At 39.3% G+C, this 13,866-nt stretch overlaps 1 protein-coding gene across 2 annotated transcripts in view; it reads right to left on the reverse strand.

Moving 5' to 3' along the window:
* cnot6l.S (CCR4-NOT transcription complex subunit 6-like S homeolog) overlaps window positions 1–13,866 on the reverse strand; it is a 58,882-nt gene that overhangs the window by 38,683 nt on the left and 6,333 nt on the right. For both annotated transcript variants that reach the window (XM_041576024.1, NM_001094753.1), the window contains 3 exon segments: window positions 1,510–1,631; window positions 507–693; window positions 40–125 (listed from right to left, as the gene is read on the reverse strand). In XM_041576024.1, the coding sequence (XP_041431958.1) occupies window positions 40–125; window positions 507–693; window positions 1,510–1,621 (385 nt within the window). In that variant the 5' untranslated portion in view covers window positions 1,622–1,631.

Here is a 13,866-nt window from a genome sequence, read left to right on the forward strand (position 1 = left end):
AAAAAGCTACATTTTATAAAACAATCCGAGATCACTCACCTTTTAACCCCAAGGTCTGAAGCCTGAACAGTCGCCCCAGTTCAAAAGGTAAAACCCGTAACAGATTGTTATTTAAAAGCAATTCCCTGAAAATCAAATTTTGGAAAATGTAGACATTTTGCATAGTAAAACTGATAACTGACAGCCAAAACACCAACTACCCAAGAAATACAAAGTTCACATCAAACCCCCCCCTCCATTATTTTTTATTAAAAAAAAAAATAAAAAATGCACAGGCTACTCAACAGAAGCAGAGTCAGTTTTCCCATTTACAAGAATGCACAGTGCACACACCAGGAGGTCTTAATAATCCCCTGTTGCCAGCACATTGATTTGTTTTTAACATTACTGGCAAATATGTTTTGTATTTGGGTCCTAATGCCAATCACTATTGTTATAAGGGACTTGACATTCTTTATAGTTCTTTTTAACATCACATTCCTGCTGATCAAAAAAAACAAACTCACCTGAGAGACACTACGTTCCCTAGCTCTGCTGGTAAACTTCTGAGTTTATTGGATGAAAGGTCCAGATAAACTAGATTATGGAGCTTGGCAATATCAGGTGGAATACGAGAAAGGTTGTTATCGCTGAGGTGCAACACTGTCAAGTGCGTCAAGCTCCAGAGTGACATACTCAAGCTCCGCACCCTACCTAAATTTAAAAGTAATTTAAAAAAAAAATTATAAGATATAAAAAGCATAGTCATACGGTTTCTTCACCTCTCAGAACATTTTAAATCACATTGGAGGTAGTAGTAGTAAAGTGCACAAGACAAAACAGACAAGTGTCTACCTACCTGGGAACCAGAGAACTCTAGGATTTTCATATCCAACCAGAAAAGTTGCTAAAATGTTTTCAAGATTTAAGTGAGGCAGGTTTTGCAACACTAATTTCATTGTCTATTCCAAGCACATTGAGGTGAACAATATCTGACTGATATGATTGTTTGCCCTTGGGTCAATCGTCATATCATAAGCAGAGCTATGCAGGTGGTTCATATGAGGACTGCATCAACACAAACCTGAACAATATGTCCAATTTTGGCCAGATATCACTCAGGCAGAGATGTTGGCTGGCATCATACACGAGCCAATAAGCTGCTGACTTTCTAAAAAGCCTGTGCATGGCCAACTTTAGTTTCATTTTAGACTTAGATTATAGTACATAACAGGTTTATTCTATATTTCTGTTATTCTATATGCTTTGCCATTAAGACAGATGGCACTATTAAACTAAGGCACATATTATGTAACAATGAACATTATAACCACTGGTTGTATCATGCCTTATTGACTCTACTTTATAAATAAAGACTGTACACTCAATAGCTGGTCATTTACATATTCTGATCGTAATTAATCAACCAATTCCTTAATCCTTCCAAGATGTTTTTTTTCCCCACAATATCATCTATGTATAGGGCTACAGAATGTTTTATCATACTGATCATAGCACTGAAATGCTCACCAGAAATCTCCAACTCGTCCCAGCGTGACTTTTTTCCATTGGCCACCTCCTCTGCCGACATGATGGTATAAATTCTGCGAGGATCAGGAGGGTCATATTTTTCTTTTGGCATCCCTGTTAGTCTGTAAGAAAAGTGCACATATGAGAATGGACACCAGAGCAGCACCCCTCCCATAACAGGTATACAACAGTCTAACAGAGCAGGAAGCCAAAGCTGAAACGTCTCCAGTCGTAATACAACTTTGCACCTTAACCATAGTAACTTGTTTCTTTACTAGTAGTGATAACTTATTTAGTACAAAAGATGTGAACAAAAGGACTTCACATTTATTTTGGTTATTCCTGTGTCTAGAAGTAACTCCACTGACCCAAATGACTTGTCGTTTTCATTTAGCTTTGCTCAGCCACTTAAAGTGAATTTGGGAGAAGGTAAAAGTGAAAAAGGATACACATGGAGGCAAATGATTGGCTAGTGGCATAATGGGCAGCTTTTATGGGCAATTCAGTCAAGACTCATAGTTAACAGATACACATTTCTGATACAATTACAACACCTGGAAAAAAATAATGTTTTACACAATGACAGCTGATCCTGAATTAATGTGCAGACTATTTGTAGAAAGCATGAATTTTGTACTTAAAGATACTTCACACATGCAGCAGGCTACTTTTGATTAGAAAAACAGTTAACTTTCATTTTTAGTATTACTGATACTTTGAACAACTGCTAGAAAGTTGGGAGAGATTACTACCCAGTTCCCACCATTGGGTCTGGTGGGAACTGGGTAGTGTGGTCTAGGCTTAGCTTTCACTTTAAAATGTCTGTTTGAATCCAAGAGTATTCCTTTTTGCATCTCTCAGGACTTTACATACACATCTAACCTACATTACTATTGTAATTTTAATTGAAGCCACAAGGAAATATTTGCACTTTGTTTTTTTCAATTATTAGAGATGTCTGGGGCACAGAGACTATTACAAAAATCTGCAGTTTCACCAATTCTTAAAGGAGAAGGAAAGGTCTAAGCCAGCTTCATCAGAAAGGTCCACCTAAATATACCTGTAAACCCTCAATGTAGTGCTGCTCTTTCAGTCCTCTCAAAATAAACACTGCATTTCTTTCCTTTTATTGTGTACACATGGGCTTCTGTATCAGACTTCCTGCCTTCAACTTAAACCTCATTGCCCTGGGCAAGAGCATGCTCAGTTTTCTCCTCTTCCTGCCCCCTTCTCTGCTGTAATCTGAGCTCAGAGCAGGGAGAGACTCAGGCATGAAGTGATGTCACACCAAGCTAATACTGCAGCTGCTATCCTAAACAAACAGAGCTTCTAGAGCGGTTACTCAGGTATGGAAAACATTCTACAGAATAAATATAGCATTCTACCTTGTACGATTGCAGCTAATCTATTGCACATAATAAATGTTGTCTATTGTTTAAAAGGCGTGTGGTGTTCAATCCTAATTTTATTCTTATTAGAAGCGAAAAGGTATAGCATTACACTTGATAAAACACAACACACTTTGATAGAACAACTAAGTAGACAACCACATAACTGTCACCAGGCTGTTACTTTACATGTCCACTAATTTTGTAGCTCTCTTCCAAAACTGGTTGAAAAAGAGACACATGTTCATCAAGTTCAACCTTTTAACTTTTTTTAACCTGCCTAACAGCCAGTTGATTCAGAGGAAGGCAAAAAAAAAAAAAAAAACATCTGAAGCCTCTCCAAATTGCCTCAGAGGGGGAAAAAAATCTGAATCCAAAATGGCAATCTGACTAGAGCATGGATCAACTTGTACTATGAGCTATCTTCCATAACCCTGTATTCCCTCACTTGCTAAAAAGCCATAAAACCCCTTCTTAAAGAATATTTAGGCGGAACTTCTTTTCTTCTAAACAGAATGGGTGACCTTGTGGCAGCTGGAAAGACCTACTGGTAAATAAAGCATTACAGAGATTATATGATCCCCTTATATATTTAAACATAGTTATCATATCACCCCTAAAACGCCACTTTTCCAGCGTGAACATCCCCAATTTGGCCAGTCTTTCTTCATAGCCAAGATTTTCCATACCTTTTACCAGCTTAGTAGCCCATCTCTTTAACAGAGATGGTACAAAGCATACAAAATAAAAAGTCAACAGAGGGCACACTACAATATGATTGGAATAACAAGCCCAAAATCACCCCCATCTAGAACCGCTGTAAATACACTTTTTCTGCAGTTGGAGGCATTTACCGATAAGGATCTACTGGGCATGCGCCAAAAGTCACAAATTTTCTGAAAAAGAAGATCGAAAACTTTCGGGCGCATGCGCAGCAGCTCCGTACCGGCAAATGACTCCAACTGCGCATGCGCCCGAAAGTCACAAAGTTTCCGAAAAAGAAGATCGATGTGACTTTCAGGCGCATGCGCAGAAGATCCTTACCAGTAAATGCCTCGTACTGCGCATGTGCCAAAAAACGCTGGTCAAAGCAGGAAGAAGAGCGCTCGGGAGAAAATGGTGCCCGTGAACTCTGCAGCAGAGGACCGGCGCCGAGGGGTAATAAGTTAGGAGCATTTGCCCAGGGGGGCCTACACAGGGGAGGGGGGGGGAAGGTTTTTTTCCCCCGTCCAGGTTGAATTCTCCTTTAAGGCATATTGCGAAGTTACCCGGCAGCACCCTTGCAATAAAGACTTTATACGATATTTCCCTGGCACTTGATCATGCTCTAATGAAGTGCCAAGGAAAATTGGACATGAAAATGCTTAAGCACTTATTGCACAGGTGCGGTTTGTAACAAAGAGTGTCACAACTTTTCTAAAAGACCATGAACCCTTAACTTGGAGGGAGGCAGTGCATGGTGAAGCCATAAAAAAAATCTCTGTTCTGGCTCTCCCTCTGCTCTGTTTTGTCTTTCACAAATGAGATTACCATTTCTGTTCTGTCTGGAATGCAGAACCAACAATATCTAACTTGTGGCATCCCAAAACAGGTTGCAATCTTCATTAGCAAAAAAATTAATTATGTTATGAGAATTACATGCAAAATCAAAGAACAAATTACAGGAGAATTATAGACTTGCAGCAGAGAAAAAAAAAAGATTAACAGCCTCTGATTCCTCACTGACTTAACTGACCTAAATTTACTTTAAGCAAAACAAGCCAAACACCTAGTAAATAGCAGAAGGAATGTTATAAAAATGCCAACACAATTTGATTAAGAAATTAATACAGCTGGAGTTAATAGCAGTCCAAATATGTATTGCTATACTAAGGTAAGCAGCAAATAAATGACAGATTACTTCAGTATTAAAATATACAGTATAAACAAAGTCATAAGCAAATCATTTGCCATGTTACATACGGTAATCCCTCTTCTATATGAATGTTGGCAAAAGCTGAATATGCAAATTTTGCATAATTTTTTGTAAACTGAAGCAACCACTATATCAGTGGTTTGTATAAAGCAACATATGACTACTTTAAAATGACACGAATGCTTTTGCAGATCATAATCGGAACACATCCTAGCAACAGTAGTGATTCTCACTTATTTTCCTCAAAATATATAACGGGAAATGCTAAAAATAAAACTTTCTTAAGATCATACTCGAATATTAATCTACTGCTTGATGGGCCCGATTGTTCTTTAGCAGCTTTAAAATGACAATGGTGTTCAATAGTAGGGCACAAAGTGAGACAATTTTGCTACACCAAATCCATGGACTTCCTATAAAAATTTCAAAGGTATATTTTTCTAGCCACATAAGTATTGAGCACTGGCTCAAGTTTCACTACATGAAATCTAAATCAAAATAAAGGAAGAGATGCGACTTATTGGCTGAAATCAAGCTGCATTTCTTCCAGTTATGTGCAATCAGATAGCAAAACTGTAATTTTTGTCCCTGGTTAAGTAAACAAAAAATTGGCATAACTAAATGGAACACACCAACAATTAATTCAACTGTCATTTGATTAAGACACCTCTGTATTGTAATCCATAAACAGTGCTAAAAGAACAAGCTAATATAGTAAGTTGTGATTACTGTACCTCTGCCTGTTTGAAGTATGTTTGTATCCCTAAGAACAGGTCTGAACTTGACCTTAACCAAGATGTCATACTTAAAGGGACAGTAAAAATAAAAAAATGTTTCAGTAATGAAAATATAATGTATTCTTAAAGTGCACTAGTAAAACTGGTGCATCTGCTCCAGAAAGACTACTATAGTTTCTATAAACAAGCTGCTGTGTAGCCATGGGGGCAGCCATTCAAAGCCGAAAAAGAAGAAAAGGCACAGAATACACAGCACAAACAGCAATTTAACATGAAGCCAGGGTTTTTTTTAAATTAACTTCTGGAGAAGTTATAAGGTGTGGCCTGACAGCACTATGCTCAACCTAAGATGTCATAAGATGTTTGAAAACACTGATGAAATAACTTTGACCGAATGAACAAATAAACATACGCTGCCAAACTGTGCATGTAAATTGGACGGCAGATGCAGATCTAGAATTTTCAGTTTTCTTTCCCACAACTGAACTATTTTTAAGTTTAGGTTAATATAGTACAAAAATTTATTAGAAATAAGACGGCTATATCGGGGGGGGGGGGGGGTTGACTATTTATGGATAGATCAGGTGGACAGTTGTTGAAACAGTTGTTTAACCACTTTCAAACACATTACAGGTATGTAACTTATTTGCTCTGGACCTGGTGTTTTCCGGATAAAATATTTTGATTTTCCTATCTTAATTGTAATAGAAAGACAAGAACATTTTGTCCTTTTAAATATATCTATAATATAAATAAACAGTATGTGTGAGCAAGCAAGCGTGTGATCTCTCTCTCTCTAGAAACAGAACTGAGGGAGACTCACTGAACATCCCTGAATGCTCTTGTAAAGACTGCTTTGGATTGGATAAAAGATAACGGCACAATGAATAAGTAAAAAAATAAATAAATAAAGAGAGACCTGTTTGTGTTTTTGTGTATACGTACTTCTAAATGTGTGTAAATATATGTAAATAAGTGTGCAAAAGGGAGCAAGTGTGCAAAGATAAAAAAAAATACCAATCTTTACTAAAATGTGTGTGTAAAGCTGGCCATAGACACAAAGATCGAACCGTGTGTGGAGAAGTCCCGTCATTTTTCGTCCGGCGATCGGTCGCTTGGTCGATCGGACAGGTTAGAAGATTTCTGTTGGCTGCCGATAATATCTCTGCATGTATTGCCGAACGTACAATTTTCAGAGGGAGACTGTCACTAGCTTTGGTCGGACTTAACTTTCGTACGATTGCTGTCAGGGGCAGAACATCGGCTGATCTGTTATTTTCTACTTTATTTGATCGGAATGGTTAGTGGCAGGTCGGGAGAAGTCCGATCGTACGATGATATGCACGATCGGATCTTTGTGTCTATGGCCAGCTTAAGTGTATAAATGTACTGTAAGTGTGTAAAAAAAAACGTGCACTGTTTTTGGAGCAGGAGGATCCCTGCCATCCCTGGAGGGCCCTGGACATTGTGTAGGCAGTGCCTCGGTGGCTCTGCAGTAAGGAGGAGGTAAGTGAAGTAGCAGACGCTCCATGCGATTGCATCTGCTACTTTGAAGTCGGATTTGCGAAGATCGTGTCGCACATCCAACGTGACAGCCCCCTAGCCCAGAGGGCTGTCTTCCCTCCCCACTCTCTGCGGAGGCGGCAAAAGCCACCTACGCAGAGAGAATAGCTTGGATGCAAAAGAACGTATGATGGACCTTCTTGGCAGCCATAGCATTTGCCTGCCAGCACGTAAGCGTATGTGCTTGGCAGGCAAAGGGTTAAGGTGGCCCATTGCAAGTTGTGCTTCTGTTTGACTCTCCTCTGAAGAGTGACAGCATGGGATACTCAATGCAACTGAAAACAAAGATTGTTCAGTATCATAGTTTAGGGGAAGGCTACAAAAGTCTCTCAGAGGTGTCAGTTTCAAACTGTAAGGAATGTTATCAGGAAATGGAAGGCCACAGGCACAATTGCTGTAAACCCCAGGTCTGGCAGGCCAAGAAAAATACAGGAGTAGCATATGCCGAGGATTGTGAGAATGGTTAGAAACAACCCAAAAATCACCTCCAAAGACCTGCAAGAACATCTTGCTGCAGATGGTGTATCTGTACATCATCAGTGCAATTTGCACAAATAACATCTGTATGACAGGGTGATTAGAAAGAAGCCCTTTCTGCACTCACGCCACATACAGAGTCTATTGTTGAATGCAAAAGCTCATTTAGACAAGCCACAGTCATTTTGGAACAAAGTGATTTGGACTGATGAGTTATTTGGTCATAACAAAAGAACTTTGCATGGCGGAGGAAGAACAACGCATTCCAAGAAAAACACCTGCTACCTACTGTCAAATTTGGTGGAGGTTCTATCATGCTGTGGGGCTGTGTGGCTAGTTCAGGGACTGGAGCCCTTGTTAAACTGGATGGTCGGATGAATTCAACCCAATATCAACAAATTCTTTAGGATAATGTTCAAGCATCAATCACAAAGTTGAAGTTAAGCAGGGGTTGGATATTCCAACAAGACAATGACCCTTAACACACTTGGAAATCTACAAAGGCATTTATGCAGCGGGAGAAGTACAATATTCTGGAATGGCCGCCGCAGTCCCCCTACTTGAATATCATCGAAAATCAATGGGATGATTTGAAGCAGGCTGTCCGTGCTCATCAGCCATCAAATTTAACTGAACTGGAGAGATTTTGTATGGACAAATGGTCAGAATACCGCCATCCAGAGACATCAAAGGCAATAGGAGGAGTTTAGAGGCCGTTACCTTTGCAAAAGGAGGCTCAACTAAGTATTGATGTAATATCTCTGTTAGGGTGCCCAAATGTATGCACCCGTCTTAATTTTGTTATGATGCATATTGCATATTTTCTGTTAATCCAATAAACTTTATGTCACTGCTGAAAAACTACTGTTTCCATAAGGCATGTTATATATTAAAAGGAAGTTGCTACTTTGAAAGCTCAGCTAATTATAAACAAAACTACAAATCATTTAGAGGGGTTCCCAAACTTTTTCATATGACTGTATATATATTATATTTGCCCTCACTACAATTGTTTTCATTTGACGAAAAGCAGAGCAGCATGTCAGAGTTGAAAATCGATTAATACTTATGGATAAAGGATACTGTGTACATAAATCACACTTCCAATAAATCTTGCAACAAGCCAAACAGTGGAAAGTAGAATGTTACGATAGAACAAGACAGAGTCCTGGAAGCTGATAACTTATAAGGAGAGGCATTATGGGTGCTGCAGTAGCCCGATGAACCTTTACAAAAAGAAAGCCTGACACTGCTCATTGCAAGCCTCCTTAGGTACTGTTCTCTCAATCATTAGGAGTGGTGACAGACAGCCAGAACAGTTTTAATGCCACATTTCTCCACTAGAGGGCAGCTAATTCAAAACACTAGTGATGTGCAAGCCCACTTGACATCAGAGGATCAGGCCGACTTACACAGATTACTGGGTCACGGACAGGCTTAGGTTGAGCTTTCCATTAGGCTCTCTCCCCACCTGTGACCTTACACTGCTTCAGACAGTGGAAGCCTTTATTTATATCTATGTACCTGCACCATTTTGACATCATAAATAGAGCTGCCGAGTCAGGGAGGGGGTTCAGTTTGGGAGGGATCAGGTTAGGTTTGGATGCGGGTCGACTTGCATGTCAATACAAAACACAGTTTGCCATGTATACGTCTTTTGCTTCGTTTTTCTAAGAAGTCTCTGTTTTATAGCTACAACTCTCTTATCGTAACCCAATAGCCAACCTCAGCATGTCAGAACGCATTTACAATATGAATCAAGGTGTGTTACAAGACTTAATTGGGAAGTAGCCAGTAAAAAGCTGCTGAAAATGGAAAATGTACCTGCAGCAGGAGCATTCTAACCTGCTTAGAGCCTGCACAGAGGGAAGTATGAAAGTCAGTATATAAAATTTGAGGAAAGCTATAATAATAATGCATTGATAATAATGCATCTGAACCAAAATGTACTGCTGCCATTCATGTGGCTTTGGGGTTTCATTTTCCGATTGACTAAACAACACAGAGGATCTTACAAAATATCTAACAATATTAAAGAAGTTGGCTAGAAATGTTGTACATTATGTTTTGGGCTTCTATACCAGGGGAAGGCAACCAGAGCCCTTTAGCAGTGAAGATTTGTGCCCCCCCAAATATGTCCCAGTAGGAACCCTTCTTTTTTGCTCTGTTCTGCAGTCAGTTACTGAGCTTAGGGACAGACTCAAAATATACAGAACACAGAGTCCACTGAACATTTGAGTGTCGTAGAGACTTTCCAAGATGTTGACCCCTTGTGGTGAGTTGGAAGTCCTGGATCATTGCTGCTATTGAGAAGCTGAGGGCTGGTGCAATAAGTTCTGTATATAAAATATAGCATTTTCAGCCATATTTATTTTTAGGGTTTTGTTTTCCTTTAAGGTCGAGCAACATTTAAGTGGCCTGTATGATAATAGCAATCTCCTGTAGGACAATGGTCTGAAATCTGACCAACTACTAGTCCACAGGCATTGAAAAATGGGTTTAGTAAATGTGGTTTATTGCTAAACATTTACTTGAAGCAGCCAATAGTCAAATGCACTATACAACCAAGGAGACAACAGCTCAGTTAAAAAAAGGGTATTAAAAAATTTAGATTAATAAAAGTCTGGTCATGTACCAAGCACTGTCAAAGCAGACTTTGTGACTGCAAACATAAGTGAAGAATGAGATGTTATTTATTTTTTTTTTAATCTCTTTTATTTTTCAAAAATAGATACATTGATAGAGAATAACATAAATATCTTTTCCAGTACAGAACATTGCAATTAGTTCACAACAGTACAACTCCAAGTAGTATAACATACATTAAACGCATTGTTTTGCTCAAGGTTGTAGAAACACATTCCATGGGGCCCAAATTTGCATATGTCTCTCTACCCTGTCTTCTAATAAAGCTGTTAAATATAACATATTCTGTGTTTGAGTAATTTTTGCAGTGACAGCATGAATATCAATAGTGTGTTGTAGCCAGTGTTTCGCTAAATTGGTTCGTGAAGCAGCTAAGATTTGACTCATCAAGGTATTCTGGAGTTTCGTAAGGGCTTTGGATGGGCAGGCTAAAAGAGCCGTAGTGGCTTCAGGGACTATATGCGTTTGAAATACTCGCTCAAGTAAGCTATAAACCTCTGCCCAATATTGTTTTGCCACTGGACAAGTCCACCAGATATGTAGATAATCACCAACTGCTGTACAACCCCTGAAGCAAGAATCGGGAGTGGAAGGATCAAAGCGATGTTTCCTAGCTGGTGTGAGGTGCCAACGCATCAGCACTTTATATGTAGATTCTCCAATGGCAGTGTTAGGGGATATCCTGGAAACAGTATTCCATATTAGCGACCATTCTTGTTGAGATATAGAACGCCCCAAATCTTTCTCCCAGTCCAGCATTATTTAAGGGGCTTTTCCACATCTATAGAGACTAAATATCTATATAGTAAAGAAATGGTACCTTGCAGTTTCCCAGCTCGTTGAGAGCAGGTTTCCAACAGGGTTGGAGGTCTAGATTTAAAAGAGGGATCAACAGAACGAATGAAGTGTAGTAACTGTGAGTATCTATAAGTCTCGCTCTCTGGCATAGATTTTACAAATTGTAAATACTGAAATGATTTAATACCCATAGTCAGTAACATATCTTGTATTCTATTGATGCCATTTGCTTTCCACCATTGAAACGCCGGAGTAGCATAGCCAGGGAGAAAGAGCGGGTTATTGTGTAATGGAGTGAGAATACTATGAGATCCGGCCGGTTGGAATTTCCCGCGGCTGTCGTGCCATGTCCAAATGGTATGTTTCAGCACAGAGCTAAGCACGGGGACTGATTTAACCTGTGTTCTATCTGCCCATAAATAAAAAGACAGGTCAGTGGGGTGTGCTAAAAGTGTCTCTAAATGGACCCATCTATTCTCATGACGCGGTAGATGCCATTGGGTGGTCTGGGAGATCCTCGCAGCTTTATAGTACAATAATAAATTCGGTAAACCTAGACCACCTTGTAATGGAGGCCTATACATAGTCCTCCTATTGATACGTGGTGGTTTATGGGCCCAAATGAATTTGTTAAGTTTAGTTTGAAGATAATTAATATCTCTTATCTTAATCGTTACCGGTAGTGTACGAAACCGATACAAAATTCTGGGTACTAAAGTCATTTTTACTGAGTGGATTCTCCCAAACCACTATATAGCGTACCTGGACCACTCCTCAAGGTCCTTTGCCAATTTTCTAATTAGGTTGGGGTAATTACACTTGTAAAGAGACGTATATACCGGAGTGATATTAACCACCAAGTATTCAATGAAGGAATGTCTCCAGATAAATGGGAAATTAAGTTCCAATAGTTTAATTACATGTTTAGGGGTGTTTAAAGGTAAGGCCTGGGATTTAGAAATGTTTACAGACAAGCCTGATACACAAGAAAATTTGTCCAGTAATAGAAACAAATTGGGCAGAGAAGTTTGGGGTCTGGTAATTGTAAGGCTGATATCATCTGCATAGAGGCTAACCTTAAAGTCCACATTTTTGATTCTAATACCCCCAATATTCTGGTCTCGTCTAAAGAATGAGATGTTATTGAACACAGAGTCAACACCTCTCTGACCCACTTACACATGGTGAACACAAAGGTGACCTATGAAGGAGTTGTTTAAATAGCTGGAAGGACCGGTTATTCTGAAGAATATTTGCGTAAAATAATACTGCAGGATCAAAAACAGATAACACAAAAGCTTTGAACATAAATAAATTTAGAGGGACTTTCTGCACTTTATGTTCAGAACGAAGGACTTTAAAATATTTTACATTTTTATTTGTAAACTGTTCCAAATAGATACATAACTCAGTACATTTCTTAACGCTGGACATGCAGAGTCAAATCCCTGAGGTTCATGCAAAAAACTTTTGAACGGTTAAAGGCTTCTATTAGATTCCCTAAAACAATGTACAGTATATGATAACACATGTGACACTCAGGTTGACAGCCTGACAAAAAGCCAAAAGGCTTAATACCTTTTATTAGTTACTCTATTCATTGTTCGCGCTCTATCAAAGCACCAGTTTGTTACTAGGATTTATTGGAGTCTTTCAAACAGACAGATGCTGGAATTCCTGTAGACCTTCAGAATTAAGAGCTAAAATAAAAAACAACAACTGCAAATTGTCTTAATTTCACGGTCAAACATAAAGTTAGTTTAAACATAAACTACTCATTTAACATATCAGTGGTTGCCTACTAAATTGGCAAGTTATTATGTAACAAAAATGCCATCCAGCAACACATGGAGTCATAGACTCACCTACTCCGCTAGGCTTGCTGAGAAAAGGATCACATCCAATTTTAAGGGCTCTTGCACAAGCTGCTTTTACCTGCGCTTCTCTGCGTTGCGCTTTCTTATGTTCAGCACAGAGAGGAGTAGATGCACTCAATTATTTTGAAGGGGGCTGTACTCACACAGACGCATGTAAGCGCCTATCAGGTTGGGACGCAGCATGTTGCAATTCACCTGCGTTTGGCACTTACATTCGTCTGTGTAAGTATAGCCCCCTTCAAAATAATTAAGTGTGTCTACTCCTGTGCAACGTATGGGAGCGCAGGTAAAAATGGCCGTGTGTAAGAGCCCTAAAACAAGTCACAAAAAATTGATGAGATCACGTGGATTACATAAGGTCAAACTGGCACATTGGGGGCCCACTGGGTTACAAACTCCAGGGCCGCATACACGCATGGCGGCATGCCGTGTGGCACATATTTTCCATTTAGGGACTGCCGATCGGGGGAGCGGGTCTGGGCTCATGGTGTCGCGCTGGTCCCAGTCCAACCCTGGGATTACATGAAGTGAAGTATACAACATTCCAAGGAGTATACTGGTGTCAATGTATGCAAGCAGAGAAGCAGATGTTCTAAGGTTAACTTAGTCTCCATAATTCACCCTATGTTCAAAACAACAGGTAGATTCCATTTATCAAAGTAACTGCTCACATTGGGGGGCAGCATCAGGCCTGCATTTATGCTGCGACAAGCTAAATCCATTGTGTACCACAAAACATGTGGTTTGACACTGGGAGGTACTTTTCAGTATTACAATTTGAATAATTAAAGCAAAGATTGAATTCGTTAATGTAGAAATGTTATGTCAAATGTCTTGTAGAGTGGAACTATAAAAATGATGTATATACTTCAAAACGGCATTCTCAAATCAGTAGCTGGGTCTATGCAATCACTATGTGTGCGATACAAAACTCAATCAAACCCAATTGGGTTTAT

The sequence above is a fragment of the Xenopus laevis genome, chromosome 1S (genome assembly GCF_017654675.1).
Source record: "Xenopus laevis strain J_2021 chromosome 1S, Xenopus_laevis_v10.1, whole genome shotgun sequence".
Classification (NCBI taxonomy): Eukaryota; Metazoa; Chordata; class Amphibia; order Anura; family Pipidae; genus Xenopus; species Xenopus laevis.